The sequence below is a fragment of the Schistocerca piceifrons genome, chromosome 1 (genome assembly GCF_021461385.2).
Source record: "Schistocerca piceifrons isolate TAMUIC-IGC-003096 chromosome 1, iqSchPice1.1, whole genome shotgun sequence".
NCBI classification, from domain to species: Eukaryota; Metazoa; Arthropoda; class Insecta; order Orthoptera; family Acrididae; genus Schistocerca; species Schistocerca piceifrons.
Window position 1 is genome coordinate 654,625,953 of NC_060138.1, and position 17,991 is coordinate 654,643,943.

The window sequence follows — 17,991 nt, forward strand, 5'->3', positions numbered from 1 at the left end:
GTGAGTCCAGGAAGTGCAGCATAATCATTGGCATGATTCACTTGGAAAATGAAATATGTTTTCATTGCTCTCAGGCAGAATCCTAACCAGGTCATTGCACAAGACAAAATCAGCAAAGTGCTCAAAAAGGAAATGAGCAACACACCCACTGATTCTGGAAAGAAATGGATAAGTGTCATTGTAGTTTGTAGTTCAGGTTGCATTCATTGTGTGCTGCACTACAGAACTTGCCCCCAGACGACAATGATTACTATGCAGAGCATCCATTTCCTTATCAAATGGCAGTCCAAAAACATAGCAGTCAACTGCATCATCAAATAATGTTTTACCTTCCTTCGAGTTGGTCATAGTAATTTTGGTGTGATAAACCACATGAACTTCACTGCCACATACAGTACATATTGGTCTTTGAGGGTAGTATGTAAAGCCATGTAGTCGCTATCACAGCACACCACAGGAGCGAGAAGATACTTGAAGTGAGCATATACGATAAAATGTACTGTGTATTGGTAGTGAAATTTCTTAAACTTTAAGAATTTATTTGCGTCAGCAGGTATCTCTACACATATCTGGTCCTGTGTAGAGCAATGCAGCAGAAGCTATGTTAATCGCTTACTCATATGAAATGGGTTCAGGCAAGTAGTGTAAATATGTTGTGCACCACGAGTTTTTGATAAATTTGGTGAGGGAGGGGGGGGGGGGTGGCAACGAGAAATTGGGTGACACATATTCTTTATCCAGCAGCACCATTGTTTATTTCCTTGAGATATACACTGAAGCCACAGAAGTCATGGGATACCTCCTAATATAGCGTCGGACCTCCTGCTGCCCAGCCCACTGCCGTAATCTCACATTTCATGGACTCAACAAGTCGTTGGAAGTCCCCTCTAGAAAATTTACCTTGGTAGCCGTCCGTAACTACGAAAGTGTTGCCGGTGCAGGATTTTGTGCACAATTATGCCTCATAAAAGTTCAATGGGGTTAATGTCATTTGATCTGGTTGTTCACACCATTTGTTCGAGTGTCCACGACGTTCTTCAAACCAGTCGTGAGCATTTGTGTTCCAGTAATATGGTGCATTGTCCTCAATAAAAATTCCATCGTTGTTTGGGCACATGAAGTCCATGAACGGTTGCAAATGGTTAACGACATGTTCAGTTGGAGTAGAGGACCCAGTCTATTCCATGTAACTGCAGCCTACCCCATTACTGGGCCACTAAAAACTTGCACAGTGCCTTGTTGACAACTTGGATCCACGGCTCTGTGGAGTCTGCGCCACGCTGAAACCCTACCACCAGTTCTTACCAACTGAAATCGGAGCTCATCTGATGGGAGCACGAATTTCAGGTCGTCTAGCGTCCAACTGGTATGGCTACGAGCCCAAGAGCCGTTCTGCAGTCAATGGTGTGCAATTAGCAAAGGTGGTTGCTTCGATCGTCTGCTGCCATAGCCCATTACCGCTAAATTTCGCTATACTGTCTTAATGGCTACATTCGTCATACATTCCATATTGATTTCTACGGCTATTTTACAAACGTTGCTTGTCTGTTAGCACTGACAACTCTACCCAAAGCTGCTGGTCTTGGTCATTAAGTGAAGGCCGTCAGCCACTGCGTTGCCCATGGTGAAAGATAATGCCTAAAATTTTGTGATATCGGCATATTCTTGGAACTGTGGATTCCCTGATGCTTTCCAAAATGGAATGTCCCATGCATCTAACTCCAAATACATTCCGCGTCTAGAGTCTGTTAATTCCTGTCGTGCTGCTATAACCACTTTCAAAACCTTTTCATACTGTAGGAGTGATTTGAGTACGAATGACAGCACAGCCAATGCACTGCCCTTCTATACATTGTGTGCATGATACTAGCATCCTCTGTATATATGCACAGCGCTATCCCATGACTTCTTTCACCTGAGCGTAAATGACAAATCTGCGTAATTCTGGAACTGACTGGTATAATCAGAGAAAGGAAGGGGTCCAACAACTTCATGCTTAACAGGTTTGCTTCTGTCATCCTGGCCGTATACACGAGTAAATATATGGGAAATCTAACTTTCAAATTTATTGACGTCCTGGAGTTTTATGGGTAATTCAATGCCACCACTGTTATAATATCCACGCGTATTATACGTTTGGTACTTACTCATATATCGTGCATCATTCCTGTAATTTCTCTAGCAAGCCAGAGCTGACCACGGTGAGCAAACGTTGTATTTTGGACGTTAATAATGCCCTGTTTAACAGCTATATCCTCTGGAAGATGGATGTAGGAGGACGACCAGTTAATGGATCAAACACACATGGGTGAATTTCCAAAAACAGAACTCAAATAAGAGCTTTCCCATACCCTCTTTCTTGCAGGTCTGTATAACACCCAAGCTGTATTTTTCTCTAACAGATCAGCAATTGAAGTGTCCCATGATATTGCACTATTTTCATCCTACATATATGCGATAGTTTTTTACCATGACCAACAGGTTTCGGTTGATGATCTCACTGCACATCACTGCACTATAACTAATGACAGGATTCCATGGATCATTTATGATTTTAGGAGGTTTTCTTTCCAAAACAGGTAAGCACGCATTTAGAAAAAGGACTGAATGTTGGTAGCTAACCATATTACTATCGATGTGGGCAAACGAGATTCTATCTCTAAATGCGCCTCAAAGCACTGATTATGGCAATACTGTGCGATATGCCTGATGGTTATCAATACTAACAGGGCGGGACAAGAAGCTGCTGGTAGTTGATAGAATATTACAATAGAATCTCATTTCCATGTTTTTGAAGAGGAATGATAAAATAAACCTACATCATCATCTTGGACAGTTTCCAGCCACTGGCTGGGTCTGTCGGGAACACAAGCCCCTCCATCGTGTTCTGTCTTTCCACCATTCCCCCTCTTCCACCTTTGTCCAGTTCTCTCCTCTTCTCGTCACACATTCCTTCACTCCCTTCACCCATCTATCTCTTGGTCTTCCTCTGGGCCTCTTCCCCTCCAGTTGCAGATCAAATATCCTCTTTGGAATTCTTCCCTCATCCATTCTCTTCATGTGTCCATACCACTGCAGTCTTGATTTTTCTATCCTGTCCTGTACTGGTTCCTCCTTTAGTCTTTCCTTCACATACACATTTCGCAATCTGTCTCGTCTTGTTACACCCAACCTGCTCCTCTGGAACTTCATTTCACTAGCCTGTATTCTACTTTTGTCGCTTTTGTGCATTACCCATGTCTCACTTCCGTATGCCAATATGGGGACAAAGTAGGTTCGGTATATAATTCCCTTGGATTTCTGTGGCACCTCCTTGCTCCAAATAAGCCCCCTAATGCATTTGTAGAACTGCCCTGCTTTTCTGCACCTTTCATTTATTTCCATTGCGTTTCCCCCCTTACTTTCAATCACGCTTCCCAGGTACTTGAAGTTCTCTACCACTTGTAGTTTTTCCCCTCCACAAGTTATATCCACATTTGGCCTATTCGTCTTCCTTGTTGTGACAATTATTTCACTTTTCTTTGCAGAGAAATGCATTCCATATTGTGCTGCCGTTGCCTCCCATGCATCTAACTGCTCTTGCACCTCCTTCTCGCAATTTCCCCATAACATCAGGTCATCGGCAAAAAGCACTGCTTTCATTTTATGATCTCCAATTGCATCTGACACTTGCTGTAGGATTTCATCCATAACAATAATAATCAATAAAGGCGAAAGTGCACTTCCCTGTCGCAGCCCATTTTCCAGCTTGAACCATGCAGTACGTTCCCTCCCCACTTTCACACAACTCTCACTTCCCTCATACATTTTTCTGACTTTTCGTGTTATCTCTTCATCTATCCCTTTTGCGTTCAGCACATCCCAGAGCTTGTCCCTACAGATACTGTCATACGCCTTCTCAATATCTAAAAAGGCCATGATTAAGTCCTTCCCGTACTCACAGTGCCTTTCCTGCAGTTGCCTTACCGCAAATATGAGGTCCGTTGTTGATCTTCCCGGTCTGAAACTGTACTGCTCCTCTTGCAGTATACTTTCAATACTGCTTCTTATTCTCTTCTCCAGGATCTTTTCATAGATTTTTCCACAGTGGCATAGCAGGGTGACTCCTCTGTAGTTCTCACATCTCCTTTTATCCCCTTTCTTGAAGATCGGGACTATAATTCCTTTCTTCCAATCCTCAGGAATTCTGTTCTCCTTCCACACGACCCTCAGCACTCTGTATAGCCACTGGGTTCCTATTTCTCCTGCTGCTCGTATCATATCCACTGTTACTTCGTTCCAACCTGGTGCCTTGCCCCCTTTCATCCTCTTTATGGCTTCTTCCACTTCATTCCAAGTTAGATCAGCAATTTCCCCACTATTATCATCGTCTGCTGCCTTAGGCTCTCCATCGCTGTTAGTTACCCTCTTGGCGGCATTCAACAGATCTTCAAAGTACTCCTTCCAAATCTTTTTGAGCTCATGCATTTCCTCCACAACTCTTCCATTATTATCCATGATCCTCAGGCACTCGCTTCTGTCGTTCCTCTTATTTCTTACCATGGTGTAAAGTACTTTTTTGTTCCCTTCACTGCCCTCTTCTAACATTCTTGTCCATTTTTCCATCCACTTCTTCTTCTCCGCCCTTACTATGGTCTGTGCCGCTTTCTTGCTTTCCTTATATTTTACCCTAGCTTCCTCTGTTCGGGTCTGGAACCATTCTCTGAAGGCTTTGTTCTTTCGAAGTACTGCCTCTTTACATATGTTGTTCCACCATGGGGTTTCCTTACTTCTCCTCTTTGTGCTAGTTCTTCCGCACACAATCTCAGCTGCCTCAACTAGGACCCTCTTAAAATCTCCCCATTCTTCTTCCACTGTTCTCTGATCTTCCTTTGGCAGCTTCTTCCTGATCAATGTCTGGTACTCGGTCCTCCGTTACCTACAACTGAGATTAATATTAAAATGAGACTTCTTAACACATGTGTGTCAACCTTAAATGCATGCAAACATAAAATACATATATACTGTATAGTAGGAAGTCCAGTAGTTCAAATAGGCTTCAGCCTAAATCATGGACAATTTAAGTTACTTAGGACTAAAGAATGAATCAATTGTGTATTTTTTTTTTTTTTTTTTTTTTTTTTTTTGGAAATAACACTGCATTCATAGATCAGAGGTTCATATGGAATTACTATGCACATCTTGTTATCAATAACGTTTCTTATTCTTGGATAACATTGTGTTACTTTCAAACGAGTAAATACTTCTGACAGGGAGGATCCACGGAGTCACCATGCAATTCTTTATATTCTTCAGAACTATTTGTTTTAATTCATGGAGGCACGACTTTTTTAATTGTTGCATCGTCATTCTGCATACAACCCATGGCAACATCGGCATCACAAGCAATACAATCACACATAGCAGTTCCATTCCAAAAAAGAACCCAGTCATTATCTTCTGGTACATCGAAAGCTGCGTCAAAATCTTCAGTATTTTTGGGCAATGCTTGGGTTTCATCTTTTGTGGTACCAGCTTTTCTAAAGCATTTTTGTACTGTCTTTGGCTTCAATTGATCCCAATCAGTCCTTATGTACTATAGTGACAGATATGCAAAACTAAATTAAAAATGTACATACACTGCCATTTAATTTAATTTATAGATCTAGTCTAAAAATTTTAGTAACGTTCAGAGGGAAATAACCGGGAAAGCTATAAATAATCATTGTGTGTGGAAAGAGTATCCTAACCTACAATGCGATTATTTGCCCTACGTGCAATACATCCAGTTTAGGATCTTCCTTCCCACTGTTAAAGTGTGCAATCACACTTTGAACCACTATATCTGTATACTTCGCTTTTGTGGCAGGAATAATTCCCAAGTCCAGAGGTTGAAGATGGCTCAAGCAATATGCTATAAACTGCCATTTCTATGTTGCTGAACTATAGTGCCAGAGGGTGAGCTGACAGTTGTCTTCTAACGATGCATGAGCGCGTTAAGCTTTTCGAGTGACTCTTGAAGAGGTTTGCAGTCATCCATGTCTTCTTGTCTGACTCATACTCGGTGAGATACAATGTCTTTGCTGACTTCCTAGTCACAAGTGGTGGGAATTTATCACAGCCGTCTGTGTTTGTGGCGAGGAAGACTATCATTCTCTGCTTGATTCTATTATCCCAAAGAAGGGATCGCACTTAACTTCCAGTGTTTTGTACATCAATAAGTTAATAAAAGTCCTGATTACCATACGTTGAAAACATTTTTCAGGCAGTATTTTACAGTTAGACTGGGAAGATCACATTTTTTCCAGCATGTTACAGTGACGCTATTCACGCTGTTAGTCTCCCCACAGACTCTGCAGCCAGCAATGCCACATCTTACTTTGAGGGTGTATAGATACCCAGAAAAATTGTGGAAGTTTTCACTCATTTAACTTTTTCTTGAAATTTCTAAAGCCTTTTCCTTGAGTATTGTTCCTGAAACAGGCACAATAACTGCACTCTGCTGCTGAAACGGAGTTTGTACGCAATTTTTCAAGCCCGCAAACTTTACACCCTGATTCGAGTACATTTCTCAGGGTGCTTGGCCGGCTTTCGAAGCACTAGGTCTTATCTGTGTTTTATTGGACACTATGGTAGTTCAAGCAGAGCGTGGGATTTTGAGATGTTGTGCAATGCTCCTTTTAGGACTTCTTTCCATTTCTTTAGTTACATTTATTTTCTCATAAATGGAGATATACCATCTTTTGTTTTGTGACAAACTCATCATTTTCCGCATGCACAAAAACTGGAAACTATACTAAAAAAATTAGGTTCATTCCATTCAAAAACACTCCTAGTTTTACTCGGTGTGCTCTCCACCTGCTGAAATTACCTCGAGCTGCAACTGCATACATCAGTTATGTATTGTGATGGTTGGACTGCGGAAGCACTCCCTCTCTTTATATCTGAAACCGACTGCCACAAGGTCATGAACAACAGTGACGCCACTTGTGCGCGTATTTTAGCTACGACCCACAATAATGACTGCACTCTTGCATGAAGACAGCAAACCAATTTTCACGGTCACACCATATACGAAAATTTCACGTCCATTTCTTATACTTTAAAAGGTATAAGTGCGATAAAAATGACATTGTGCGGGGGGGGGGGGGGGCTTAAAAATAATAGCGTAAAAAATAATAGCGTAAAAAGGCGAAAACATATAAACTGAAAACTTGGAAGTCAGGTAACTTTGCATGCAAAAGTGAAAAAGTACACAAAACAAGATATAAGTGTGAAAAATGAGAGGTGATAAATGTGTAAATTAGGTTTCCCTGTATTATCAGAACTGCCAGAGGTGGTCTGGGTGAGGCTGACTGCCTTGATGTTGATGGTCTCAGCTCAGGTGCTGTTGGTGACGTCACATTGTTTCCCAGCGCGGGTCTGAGCTACCAACGCAGAGCTGGTGTGGCCTCCATGGCACGATCAGGACTTGACGGCAATATTGTTCGTTGAGTTTCCCCTTAATTAATGTTATAACGGAGTCTAGAGGGAGTAGAATCTCGTTAGTTGTTTTAGGGTCGGTGTCAGGGAACAGAGAAGGATCTATGCCAAAGCAGGAAGATGATTTGAATTCGTTAAGCAATTTTATTTATCATTAGACATATCTGTATGTTATATGTCTGACCAATGGCTCTGAGCACTATGGGACTTAACATCTATGGTCATCAGTCCCCTAGAACTTAGAACTACTTAAACCTAACTAACCTAAGGACATCACACAACACCCAGTCATCACGAGGCAGAGAAAATCCCTGACCCCGCCGGGAATCGAACCCAGGAACCCGGGCGTGGGAAGCGAGAACGCTACCGCACGACCACGTATGTCTGACCAGTTAACATATATACGTGAGTTACACCTGGTACCAGATAGATGCTTCGTGATCACCATCGTCATCACAGTCATTATAGGAGACCTGGCTATCACCGAAAGATGCCCACTACATGATGCCGACCCTGTGTGCTGAGTGGTGTTGGAGGTATTTCTAGAACAGAGGATGACATGTAAGTATCAAGCGTAAATACACACACTCAAATGTTTCTCTGCTTACTTGAAATATCAGCGTCGAGACGAAGACGCCAACAACCTTCCTCCCGCTCTCCAGAGCTATCACATGCATGTTTCATCGCAGAAGACAGATTAACACAGATGTGGATTCAACATGTGAGCTGAGGGCCGAGAGAAGGTGCGTGCTCACCAGCATCCGGCACATGAGATATTGTCTTAATGCACACAACATCGACAGCTCCTGCCCTTTCGGCAACCCTCATTACACCTCTCCCTGAAAGGCAGAAGTCCGCCGTCTGCGTCTTGAGGCCTGTCAAGTGCTTCCTGTTCTCGCACCAGAATCCGGTTGCCTCACGCAATCCCCTTCCAGTAGAGGCAGAGGTATCACTGTTTGTGCACATCCTCTGCTCAATAAACTCAGTAAAAATTCAGCAGTTGCACGGTCATGGACAGGCGGCTGAGGAATGGCTGGGTGGAAGTTCCGCAGATGCTTGGCTGCTGGTCAGGGCTACAACAAATGCGTATAGCCTCCAGCTGGCTCATACGGCAATTTCTAGCAGCAGGCGTGCTCGCTCCCAGCAGATAGATGTTGCAAGCCTACAAGGCCCATAAGTATTCATACAGGACGGTGCACTGCGGCTGCAAATGTTCATAACAACACCATTCTTTCCTACTACTCCTAGCAGTACAGTGTGATCACATAAAAACTGCTGCAGTCATTGTAAGAAATCCAGAATGAATTCCAGTATCCTTTGTGCGGTGAGCGATGTCTCTTGCGCCATACGCAGCGTGTTTTTTTTTAATTAAATTTCCATACTTGAGTGATAATAAAATACTGCTGTACATATCTGAATGGGAGGGGCTAATTGTTTCTTATGTTTAAGTAAATAGGCCATGAAATATGGAATTGTTTAAAAGATGTTAACAATTGCAGATCATAGTTTTTAGCTTAGGGTCGATGGACCATCTTTGACCTTTCATAAATTTAAGCGGTATACAGGTATCTTGGATTTTCTACCATTTTACACTGAGTGCGATTGGACTGTGTCCACAGCGCCGTCACAGGGATGGAGGAAATCGTTTAGAAGCTGTCTAGGGTGACTCTGAGGGCTGGTTCTGCTGTCTTAATTCAAATGGCTCTGAGCACTATGGGACTCAACTGCTGTGCTCATCAGTCCCCTAGAACTTAGAACTACTTAAACCTAACTAACCTAAGGACATCACACACATCCATGCCCGAGGCAGGATTCGAACCTGCGACCGTAGCAGTCGCACGGTTCCGGACTGCGCGCCTAGAACCACGAGACCACCGCGGCCGGCTCTGCTGTCTTAGCTCGGCGGAACTGTGTGACACTTTTTGTATTTTCAGGGCCACCGTATTGGAATGTGACGTCGTAGAGACCGTCATTAAAGTCTATCAAGTGGCTTCCGTGACTGCTCCTGTCAGGAAGCCTTAGGCAGGGAACACACTCTGTGCACAAACCTGCATTTGGTTCCCTGTCCTTTTCACCTTGAGGGTAGTTCCGCCTCTTGGAAAACATCTGGCAACCATTCATGCTGTCTCCATACACCCTACCAATAAGACACTTGCCCTTGAACATTCCACCAGTAGGACAGTCAGCTCGAGGGGTTGGGGGGCATAGGACGAGGGAGGAGTGGGAGGGAGGCACACTGGCAACAATGCAGGCTGCACTTGTATGTCCAGTTCTCTCTTCTTGATATCATTGTGTCTGGACGGGAGAGGACATATCATGCTACCTTGCCTTGAGAATCGTCGACAGACATAGAAGTGACTTCAGATGTACGTCAGAGAAGTGTGTTGGAATCCATGTCATTCGTGTCGTATGTTATGTTGGGGCCCATGTCTTTCGTGTTGATGTTACAGACAATATTAGTAGTAAACTCAGACGTTTTGCAGGTGACGAAGTAACTCATAAGGAAGGACTTGCTGAACAAACCTGCATAAATATTCACTCGGATCTTGCTAAGATAGCAGACTGGTGCAAAGATTTGCAATTTGATTTAAATGTTCAGAAATATAAAAATTCTGCACTTCACAAAACGAGTAACCGTGTTCTCCTAGGCTTAAAGTATCAAGAGCCACAACTGGAATTGATCAACTCATAAAACTCCAGGGTGCAACAGTTTGTGGGGGTATTAAATGGAAAGATTACGTAGGCTTGATCATAGATAAAGCAGATGATATACTTAGGATCGATGGTAGTCTACTACAAAAACGTAATCAGTCTACGATGTAGACTGCTTACAAAACACCCGTGCAAACCATCCTAGAAAATTGCTGAAGTGCGTAGGATCCATAGCAAACGGACTAACAGGGGATACTGAACGTATAGAGAGAAGGGCAGCACGAATGTTCACAGGTTTGCCTGATTCGTGGAAGAGTGTCACGGAGATGCTGAAGAAATGTAACTAGTTGATGAGTGGCAGATAGACTTTCCTAAGAAATTCTTGGGGGTGGGTATTTTTGTTCTGTCATTACAACTACAAAAATGCGAATTTTTTCCACCAGAGGCATTTCGCTTTGTTGAGGTAGAGCATCATCAGTGGTCTGTAATTAAATTATTTACATTTTGAAAAAATCACGCATATTTGTAGTTGCAATGACAGAACAAAAATACCCCCAAGAATTGTAAAGCAACTACGGACACTATGGCCACGCAGATGAAGAATTTCCTAAGAAAGCCTACATGCAAAGCATGAAGAACCTACTTTAAATGATCAGTCTAGCAGTATGCTTAATTTCCCACATACCGCTCCAGTAGGTTTTGCCAAAACAAAGTTAGATTAACTGCAGCATGCACAGAGACTTTCAAACATATTTCCGGTGCTCGATATGCTAGTGGAACAGGAAAAAATCCTAATAATTGCCACAGTTGGAAATTCCCTCTGACATGCTCTTCATGGTGGTTTGCAGAGTATGGATGTAGATGTAGGAGTAGATGACTGGAACGAACAGCCTACTTAGGCCTGAATGAGGGTAGGACCTAGTTAGTCGTGAATGTGTGTAGGTGTGAGTAGTTGAGTTGCTATACTTCGAAATTTGAAAACATAACAGTAGAGGAGGCAACAATATGTGGAGGGATCAGAAGTAGATTGACGCAGGTGAAGAACTAGTTCATTTCTGTGAGTTCTCTACTGCGATAAAACATACAAACGAAAGTGAGGAATGCGTTTTAGAACTAGCAGCTTTGTAACACTATATTGTACGGAATTGAAAAGTGGACTGCATGAAATTTTGGAACATTTGCTACACAGCTCTGCAGGAGGCTGTTAAAAATCAAGTGAACAGCACAGAATGACAATGTAAAACACTTAGTAGAAGAAATAACAGGATAGTAAGAATACGAGATGCTAATACATCCAGGAGTGATTCTTTTGGCAGAAAATTCCTCGCCCCTCCCCCCTTCCCTGCCCCCCACCACGCCGTCGGTATGTGAAGGCTAATCAGAATTACTGAAGGGATTTTCATATGGTTTATACTAATAAATGGGATGATTCATGAGGAAGGTTCGTCTGTATAATCTATTACCGCTACGCCAGACAAGTAGTATGGTCGTAGACACATACATGCAGAGTTCCATACATTTAACATTAATGACGAAAAGAAATGAAATGATAGTCAGATGTGCTCACTTATATGCCATCTTTACTTGAGTGTTTCAAGCTGATGTAGACCAATAAAAAGAATTCATAGACCAAGAATTTAATCTTACATCATTCCCGGGCATCTTTAATTACAGACTTGTTCAAGTTAAAACACTGCACTATTTTATTACCTGACATACGCGTACTCATCCGTGAATATTACATCTTAAGACGATTTACGTTAATTACGTGAAATAAAATTTCTTATTGCTGCATTTCTCCCTTCACCAGGAACCCTATAAAGTTTTCTTCTTTTCTGGCCTCAAAAAGCGCAGCCGAAACACAATACTACGGAATCGTTTCAATGGAAATTACCAAACGAACATGTCCTATAGTACAAAGGTAACAAGAACACAAAATATGGCTGGAAGGGCCACGTGACACAACGTCAGCCAGTCACGAACCACAGATGGCTGCACGTGGAGGGATAGAGGGTGGCCATACATTCCTTGTACAGAAATTTAACCTACTTTATATTACCTGACGACTGTGGCAACCTGAACGGCATTCGCTAACAAAGTTAAAATTAAAATAAATTTTCCAGATGAACAAATAGTGGTATCCCGTGCGACGATACAACCTTTAGAAAAGAGAGACTCAGCATCATTCTTCCAGGGTCTTATCATGTTTTTGATGACAGACTTTGTTTCTAAACACCCCGATTGATATTTCTTCGGGAGGTTGACTCCTTGTTATTACATTCAAATGATAAGAAATGCCGGCCGCGGTGGTCGTGCGGTTCTAGGCGCTCAGTCCGGAACCGCGCGACTGCTACGGTCGCAGGTTCGAATCCTGCCTCGGGCATGGATGTGTGTGATGTCCTTAGGTTAGTTAGGTTTAAGTAGTTCTAAGTTCTAGGGGACTGATGACCACAGATGTTAAGTCCCATAGTGCTCAGAGCCATTTGAACCATTTTTTGATAAGAAATTTGTGAGTGGGAAGAACCAAACAACGCTCATTTAGTACAAGCATGTTATGTTTATGAAGTGTTTACGATATCTCACTTCAGACTGACCTTTGATCAACGTGTTTTTATGAACGTGACAGCAACAGGACTATGGAGGCTGAATGTTATGTAACCAGCGTGAAGCCAACTGCACTTGTCTGTTTCAACCTGATAACAGTTTGAACATACAAAATAAAGACAAAGCATCATGACGAACCACACGTGAATGGACGATGAAGTAGTTTTACCATGTTTGTGTAAAGTTCTCCCATCATAATTATACAAGATGATTTTTTCGCTAGTCATCACTAGTAACTGTCACATCCCCATCCAAGCTGCAAAGTGAGTATGGTTACAAATTCATGACTGTATCCTCTCCTTGTTTCTACATCGCTTAACAATAGCATCTTATATATGAAATGAGAAGAATCCCTAATTCAGTGTAATTGTTTCCTGTGATGGACTCCACCATATGACATTTATAACGTAAAAAAGACAAAAGTCGCAGAATACAGAACAGTGAAGGCGGAAAGCTGTATGATCACGTATCTCCATTGGATGGATATAGTTATCACTCGTCCCTCACAACCGTTAACGTCTGACTTAGAAACTGAGCCTCTTTCAAACAGTTCCATTGTCGTCCTCACGCGCTGTTTGCAACAAATGAACGCCCCCCTACCATAGAAAATCCCTTACCAACTCTGTGGATCGAACATCGATCCTTCGTGAGACACGTTGAATGTTAATTTACAAAGGCGGATGAATGTAATACGTGGAAAGGTGTGATTAATATCGAATTTGGAGGATTATATGATAAGGAATACGTATGCAGTATTTTGCTGTTCCCAAAAGGCCTTGGCATACCTTAAAAGGGCATAATATCTGAGCCGTATCGTGTCGACAGGTCGCGGTATATCTTCCGCATGCCATCTTTCCCTCAAGCGGAGGGCGTGCCGTTCTGAGGTAAGCAAGTGCCAGTGTGTGGAGCGAGTCAGACGGTGGCAAGTTGCGGAGCAGGAAGGGCTCTTCAGACACATCCTGTTATCATTCGAACCGTGCGATTTCACTATCGGACGACTGGACCTCGGTATTTCGCTGGGGACTCGTGTCCGAGAATGAATTTACGTACTGGCGGCTCCGGAGGACACGACGTGACTGAAGCTGTTCCTACTGCTGAGGTCTGTGGTTGTGGCGCCTTGGTTAAGAGGGAATAGTGCTGTCTCAGAACTATGGCGCGTTACCTTACTTCTGTTGAGTGAATTGGGGACTGTGCGCGGCTTGCAAAAGGGTCCTTCTTATTGTATTTCCCAGTGCATCGCTGTTTGCTTATGGATCTTACCCGCCATCATGGATTTTAGAACTTTAAAATTACCGGCTCAATCTTCCTACTTGCTTAAGCCCTGGTCTTGGGTACTTTTGAGTGCAAGTTCAAGAGGCCTGCACATGTTCGTATCCAACTGCTTTTTGTACCAGCGTTAATTTGTGATTTCTGTAAGTAATACTGTGTTCTTTTTCTTTTTGTATATGCTAACTTTATAGGTTTGGGTTTAAGTTCTCATTTATTGCTGCGAGTGCCTTTGATGCTTGCTAGCTAAACTGTTAATTCTGGGAGGAAATGGTTCGTGCCAATTTCTTGGTATTTGATATACTGCTATTGTAATTGAAGCCAGTTTGCCAACCGTGTGCATACGTTCAAATCCTGTTGATCTTCTGTCCTGCGTGGTAGCCCCGAATCTTATCTCCTTCTTGAGATTTTGGTGCGTTAAATAATAAGGCCCCTTTTGCTTTTGCTATTAATACTGAAGGACTTGTTCTCTGCCCTTTTATTGGTGTGTGGTTGTGTAATCACACTTGTAGCCATATTGCATTCAGTTCCATGATTGAGAAGTTAGCGATCATTTATGATTTGATTATTTGTTGAAATTAAAGATCCTTTCCCTCAACAGGTAATACTAGCAGTTACTAGCGCGAGGTGTCCATATCTGATTTACGCTGAGTAACTACCTGGATGCCGCCGGTTGGATTCTCAGACTGCGGATTGCGTTGCCTCTGATCAACAGTATCCTGGCGTCACAAAAAATTGTTTTTCAGCATTGTACCTGTCTTTGTGTTTTACGGATTGTGTATTATTTGGAGTGTATGTGTCCTTTCTTGGTCAGTAGTGTTGCAGGACATTCTTTGATACCAAACAGCTGCAAATCACTGAACACGATGTCAGAAAACACGATAAGGTGAAATGCTAAATTGTTTGGGACACAAATTCTTTTTGTTGTAGCTATCGTTTTGAAGCACAGATACTGTATGAAACTTCTGCATCGTTTTTGTCACATAAACTAGTCCAAAAAAAACAATTTCTTCGTCCTAATAATTACATGATCTCTCATTATAAGAATTGAAGATTACTGACAAGTGATTAATTCTCAAGGAACTGAAAAAATTTTTGCCTCTTTCATTTGAGGTGTTGAAAGTATTTTCTTCCATAGCCATGATAGTTAAGTGTAAAGCTCATTTGTTGTCTCGGGACATATTTTTATAATCATACACAACATTTTGGGTTTCCTATGTTTCTAATAGTATGATGTGGGTCAGTGTGACAGTGTATTCAAGTCTTACTTGAACGCAAAGTAGAAACTGCACCACACGTTCGGGCATAGTCGGGACTGTTGTTGTTCTTAATGTTTTTTAATTGTTGAAATCTTACATGTACATTTTTCTTAATTGGTTTCATTGATCTTAAAGCGTACATGGTAAAATAAATATTTTGGTCTTGAATGACGTTCAACACTTACTTGTGCCAAGTCCTCCACCCCCCCCCCCCTCCCCTAGACAACCTCACGCAGTTGCTGTGCTCCATTTTGGCGGCAAGAGCGTGGTTGTCTTTGGGGATTTGTGCGGTATTCTACATCATTCGTAGGTTTTTTGCATTATTGACTGACGTAACTATGCGAAGATGTTGCTTTTTTTGTTTTGGTGCTGCAGATCCATTTCCTTTCGAATGAGGCGTCGAGCTGTGATTGGAGTGGAGTGTTTGAGAAAGGAACAGCTTCAGTACGAAAGTAAGATACGAAACCTTTCAGATGATGGGGACGTTTCTGTTTCATCGTCGCAACTGTGGGCGTTCCGGTGCAGGTAACAGCGGAGCTGGTTGGGCAGGTAAGCGTCGCTACGCAGTACTGCGCCGCTTCCCTATTCTAACACGAGGAAAGCTTCACCTTTTAAAAAGATAGTGTTCCTTCACATCTTCAGAATTATCGTATGAAGGCTCAAATTTAGCACTGGCTGCGGAGGATAGAGGATCTTGTCGTGGTTGCTACCGAGCCGAAATTTCAACCCGTTATCAAGCAACTGCGTAGCAATATAAGCAGCTTACAAACTGGTTTGCGTAACTTAGGGTGGGTAGTGCTTAAATTTCATGACACCTCCGGAAGACTCAACTATTTTCTCGCACAACTCGGAACTACGCAATTTAACAAACACGACACAAGCTACAATCGACAGGTGGATCCCAGTTACATCATTAAAGGAGAGCTTCACATCTCCTTCTAACCAATTTTCTACTTCGAACGACTTGGGTCTGGCATATAGAGGATCAAAGGTAAGTTTCAACCTATCTTTTCGACTTGGTTGAGCCATCACTGCATGCTACTCATTACTTCTCGAAGTGTTCTATAAAAAGAGTTTTAAGCCGCAGCAAGCTCAAGACTTACCACGCGGAAGCACAGACGGCGCAGCGCACAGCACACTACGTCCTACCTCCACCCCGTCCGCCGGCGAACTACTAGCTCCCATGGAGCTACAGCACTTCCATAAGACGACAAAACGTCTTCCAGAACTTCCAAATTTCACAGTGCTGTGAGATAATGCATATGGTCGGATCTAGACTTCTGGGAGACCGACAATTACAGCTTTTCTTTTGCCCTTCTCTAAGTTACCTAACCCCTTTCTGCCGGTGTTGAAAGGGGCACTCTGGCTCAGCTTAGAGAGCCACGAGAAACTAGTTCAATTTTTGTGTTTTATTGTAAGTTAGAGGAGCAATTAGTGTCTTACAACTAGCATAGGAAATGTTTTCCCGTTGATGTACCTTTCACATCGAGGGTCCTTGGCGGAAATGATTGAAGAGGTCCTTTTCAACAGGGGGTCCGTAAAGAAGTTGCGTGCATGCGAACTCAGAGTATCTATCGGTCAGAATCAAAAGTGGTCTTGTTAACGAACATTTCTCTTGCGTTCAGGATAGTAACGAGAGTTTGGTTAAGTATGTTTGGGAGGTGCCTACTGCTGCTGTAGCCTTTGAATTGCAACTCCCTGGGCAGAAAAATTGTCGCAACTATTCTGTAAGGCATTAAGCCGGAAGATCAGTCTAGAGTTTTGTTTGCAGGGCGCCCGAGGACTTACCGCGATTTGGATGATCTTGTCAGACTTGTGGAAGGAGTTACGCAAGCGGATCACAGGGGAGGAGCCAGGGCAGTCATTTTAACGCACGTGGACTCCAATGTGGACGTTGCCTCCTGTAGTAAAGTCACTATCAGAGGAAATTGCTACTGTTGCGGCCAACCTGGCCATCTTTGCGGACAGTGCCGGGCTGATCTTAAACTTGCTCCGAACAGTTGACGTCAGAGCAACAGACGACAGGGTGTCTGCTCACCGTAAGACGTCGAAAGCTGTAGTTACCAACTATGATTGTATGAGTGGGGTACCTGCTTGAAATGAGACTCAAGATTTCTTTGAACTGTTCAGCAACTATATCTTCTGAGTCGGGGCGTCGGTAAAACGATCCAATCAATAGTTTAGTCCGAAAGTCAAATATAACCTCTAACCATACTATTTCGCAGACACTATCTACTCCAATTTCACAACAAGGTAAACTACTTTTGACAGCAATAAATACTCAGTCACCAACTACACTTAATCTATCCTTTTTGAAAACTATTAGGTCGTTTGCAAAAATTTCGGCTGAATTTATTTCCAGCTTTAACCAGTTTTCCGCACCTATAACTATGTGAGCTTCAGTGCTTTCTATTAGGGCTCGGAGCTCTGGTTCTTTCCCAAATTGGCAGTGGACGCAGGAACACACGAACTCTGACACAACCTCATGAAAAAAGAAATCACATGGAGCTAAGTCAGGTGACTATGGGGAGGGGTTGGCACCGAAGAAAAGCGTCATGGGAACCACATCCTATCCAATGCGAAGGTAGTTCGCCAGCGAGGTAATCACGGATGCGTGAAAGAAAGTGTGGTAGAGTACCACCCTGTTGCAAAATGATGTCTCCGCTGTCTCGCTGTAACTGTGGTCCAAGCCATTACAGTAATTTCTCAAACAACAATGGTTAGTTAACTTTTCCAGAGGACATGCTAC

At 42.7% G+C, this 17,991-nt stretch overlaps 1 protein-coding gene across 1 annotated transcript in view; it reads left to right on the top strand.

The window, feature by feature from the left end:
- The window catches only part of LOC124762290 (facilitated trehalose transporter Tret1-like), a 98,093-nt gene extending 90,620 nt beyond the window's left edge, over positions 1 to 7,473 (top strand). Inside the window, exon 5 of the mRNA XM_047249119.1 lies at positions 7,305 to 7,473. Within this exon, the coding sequence (XP_047105075.1) occupies positions 7,305 to 7,473 (169 nt within the window). The remainder of the gene's footprint in view (positions 1 to 7,304) is intronic.
- The last annotated feature ends 10,518 nt before the right edge of the window (positions 7,474 to 17,991 follow it).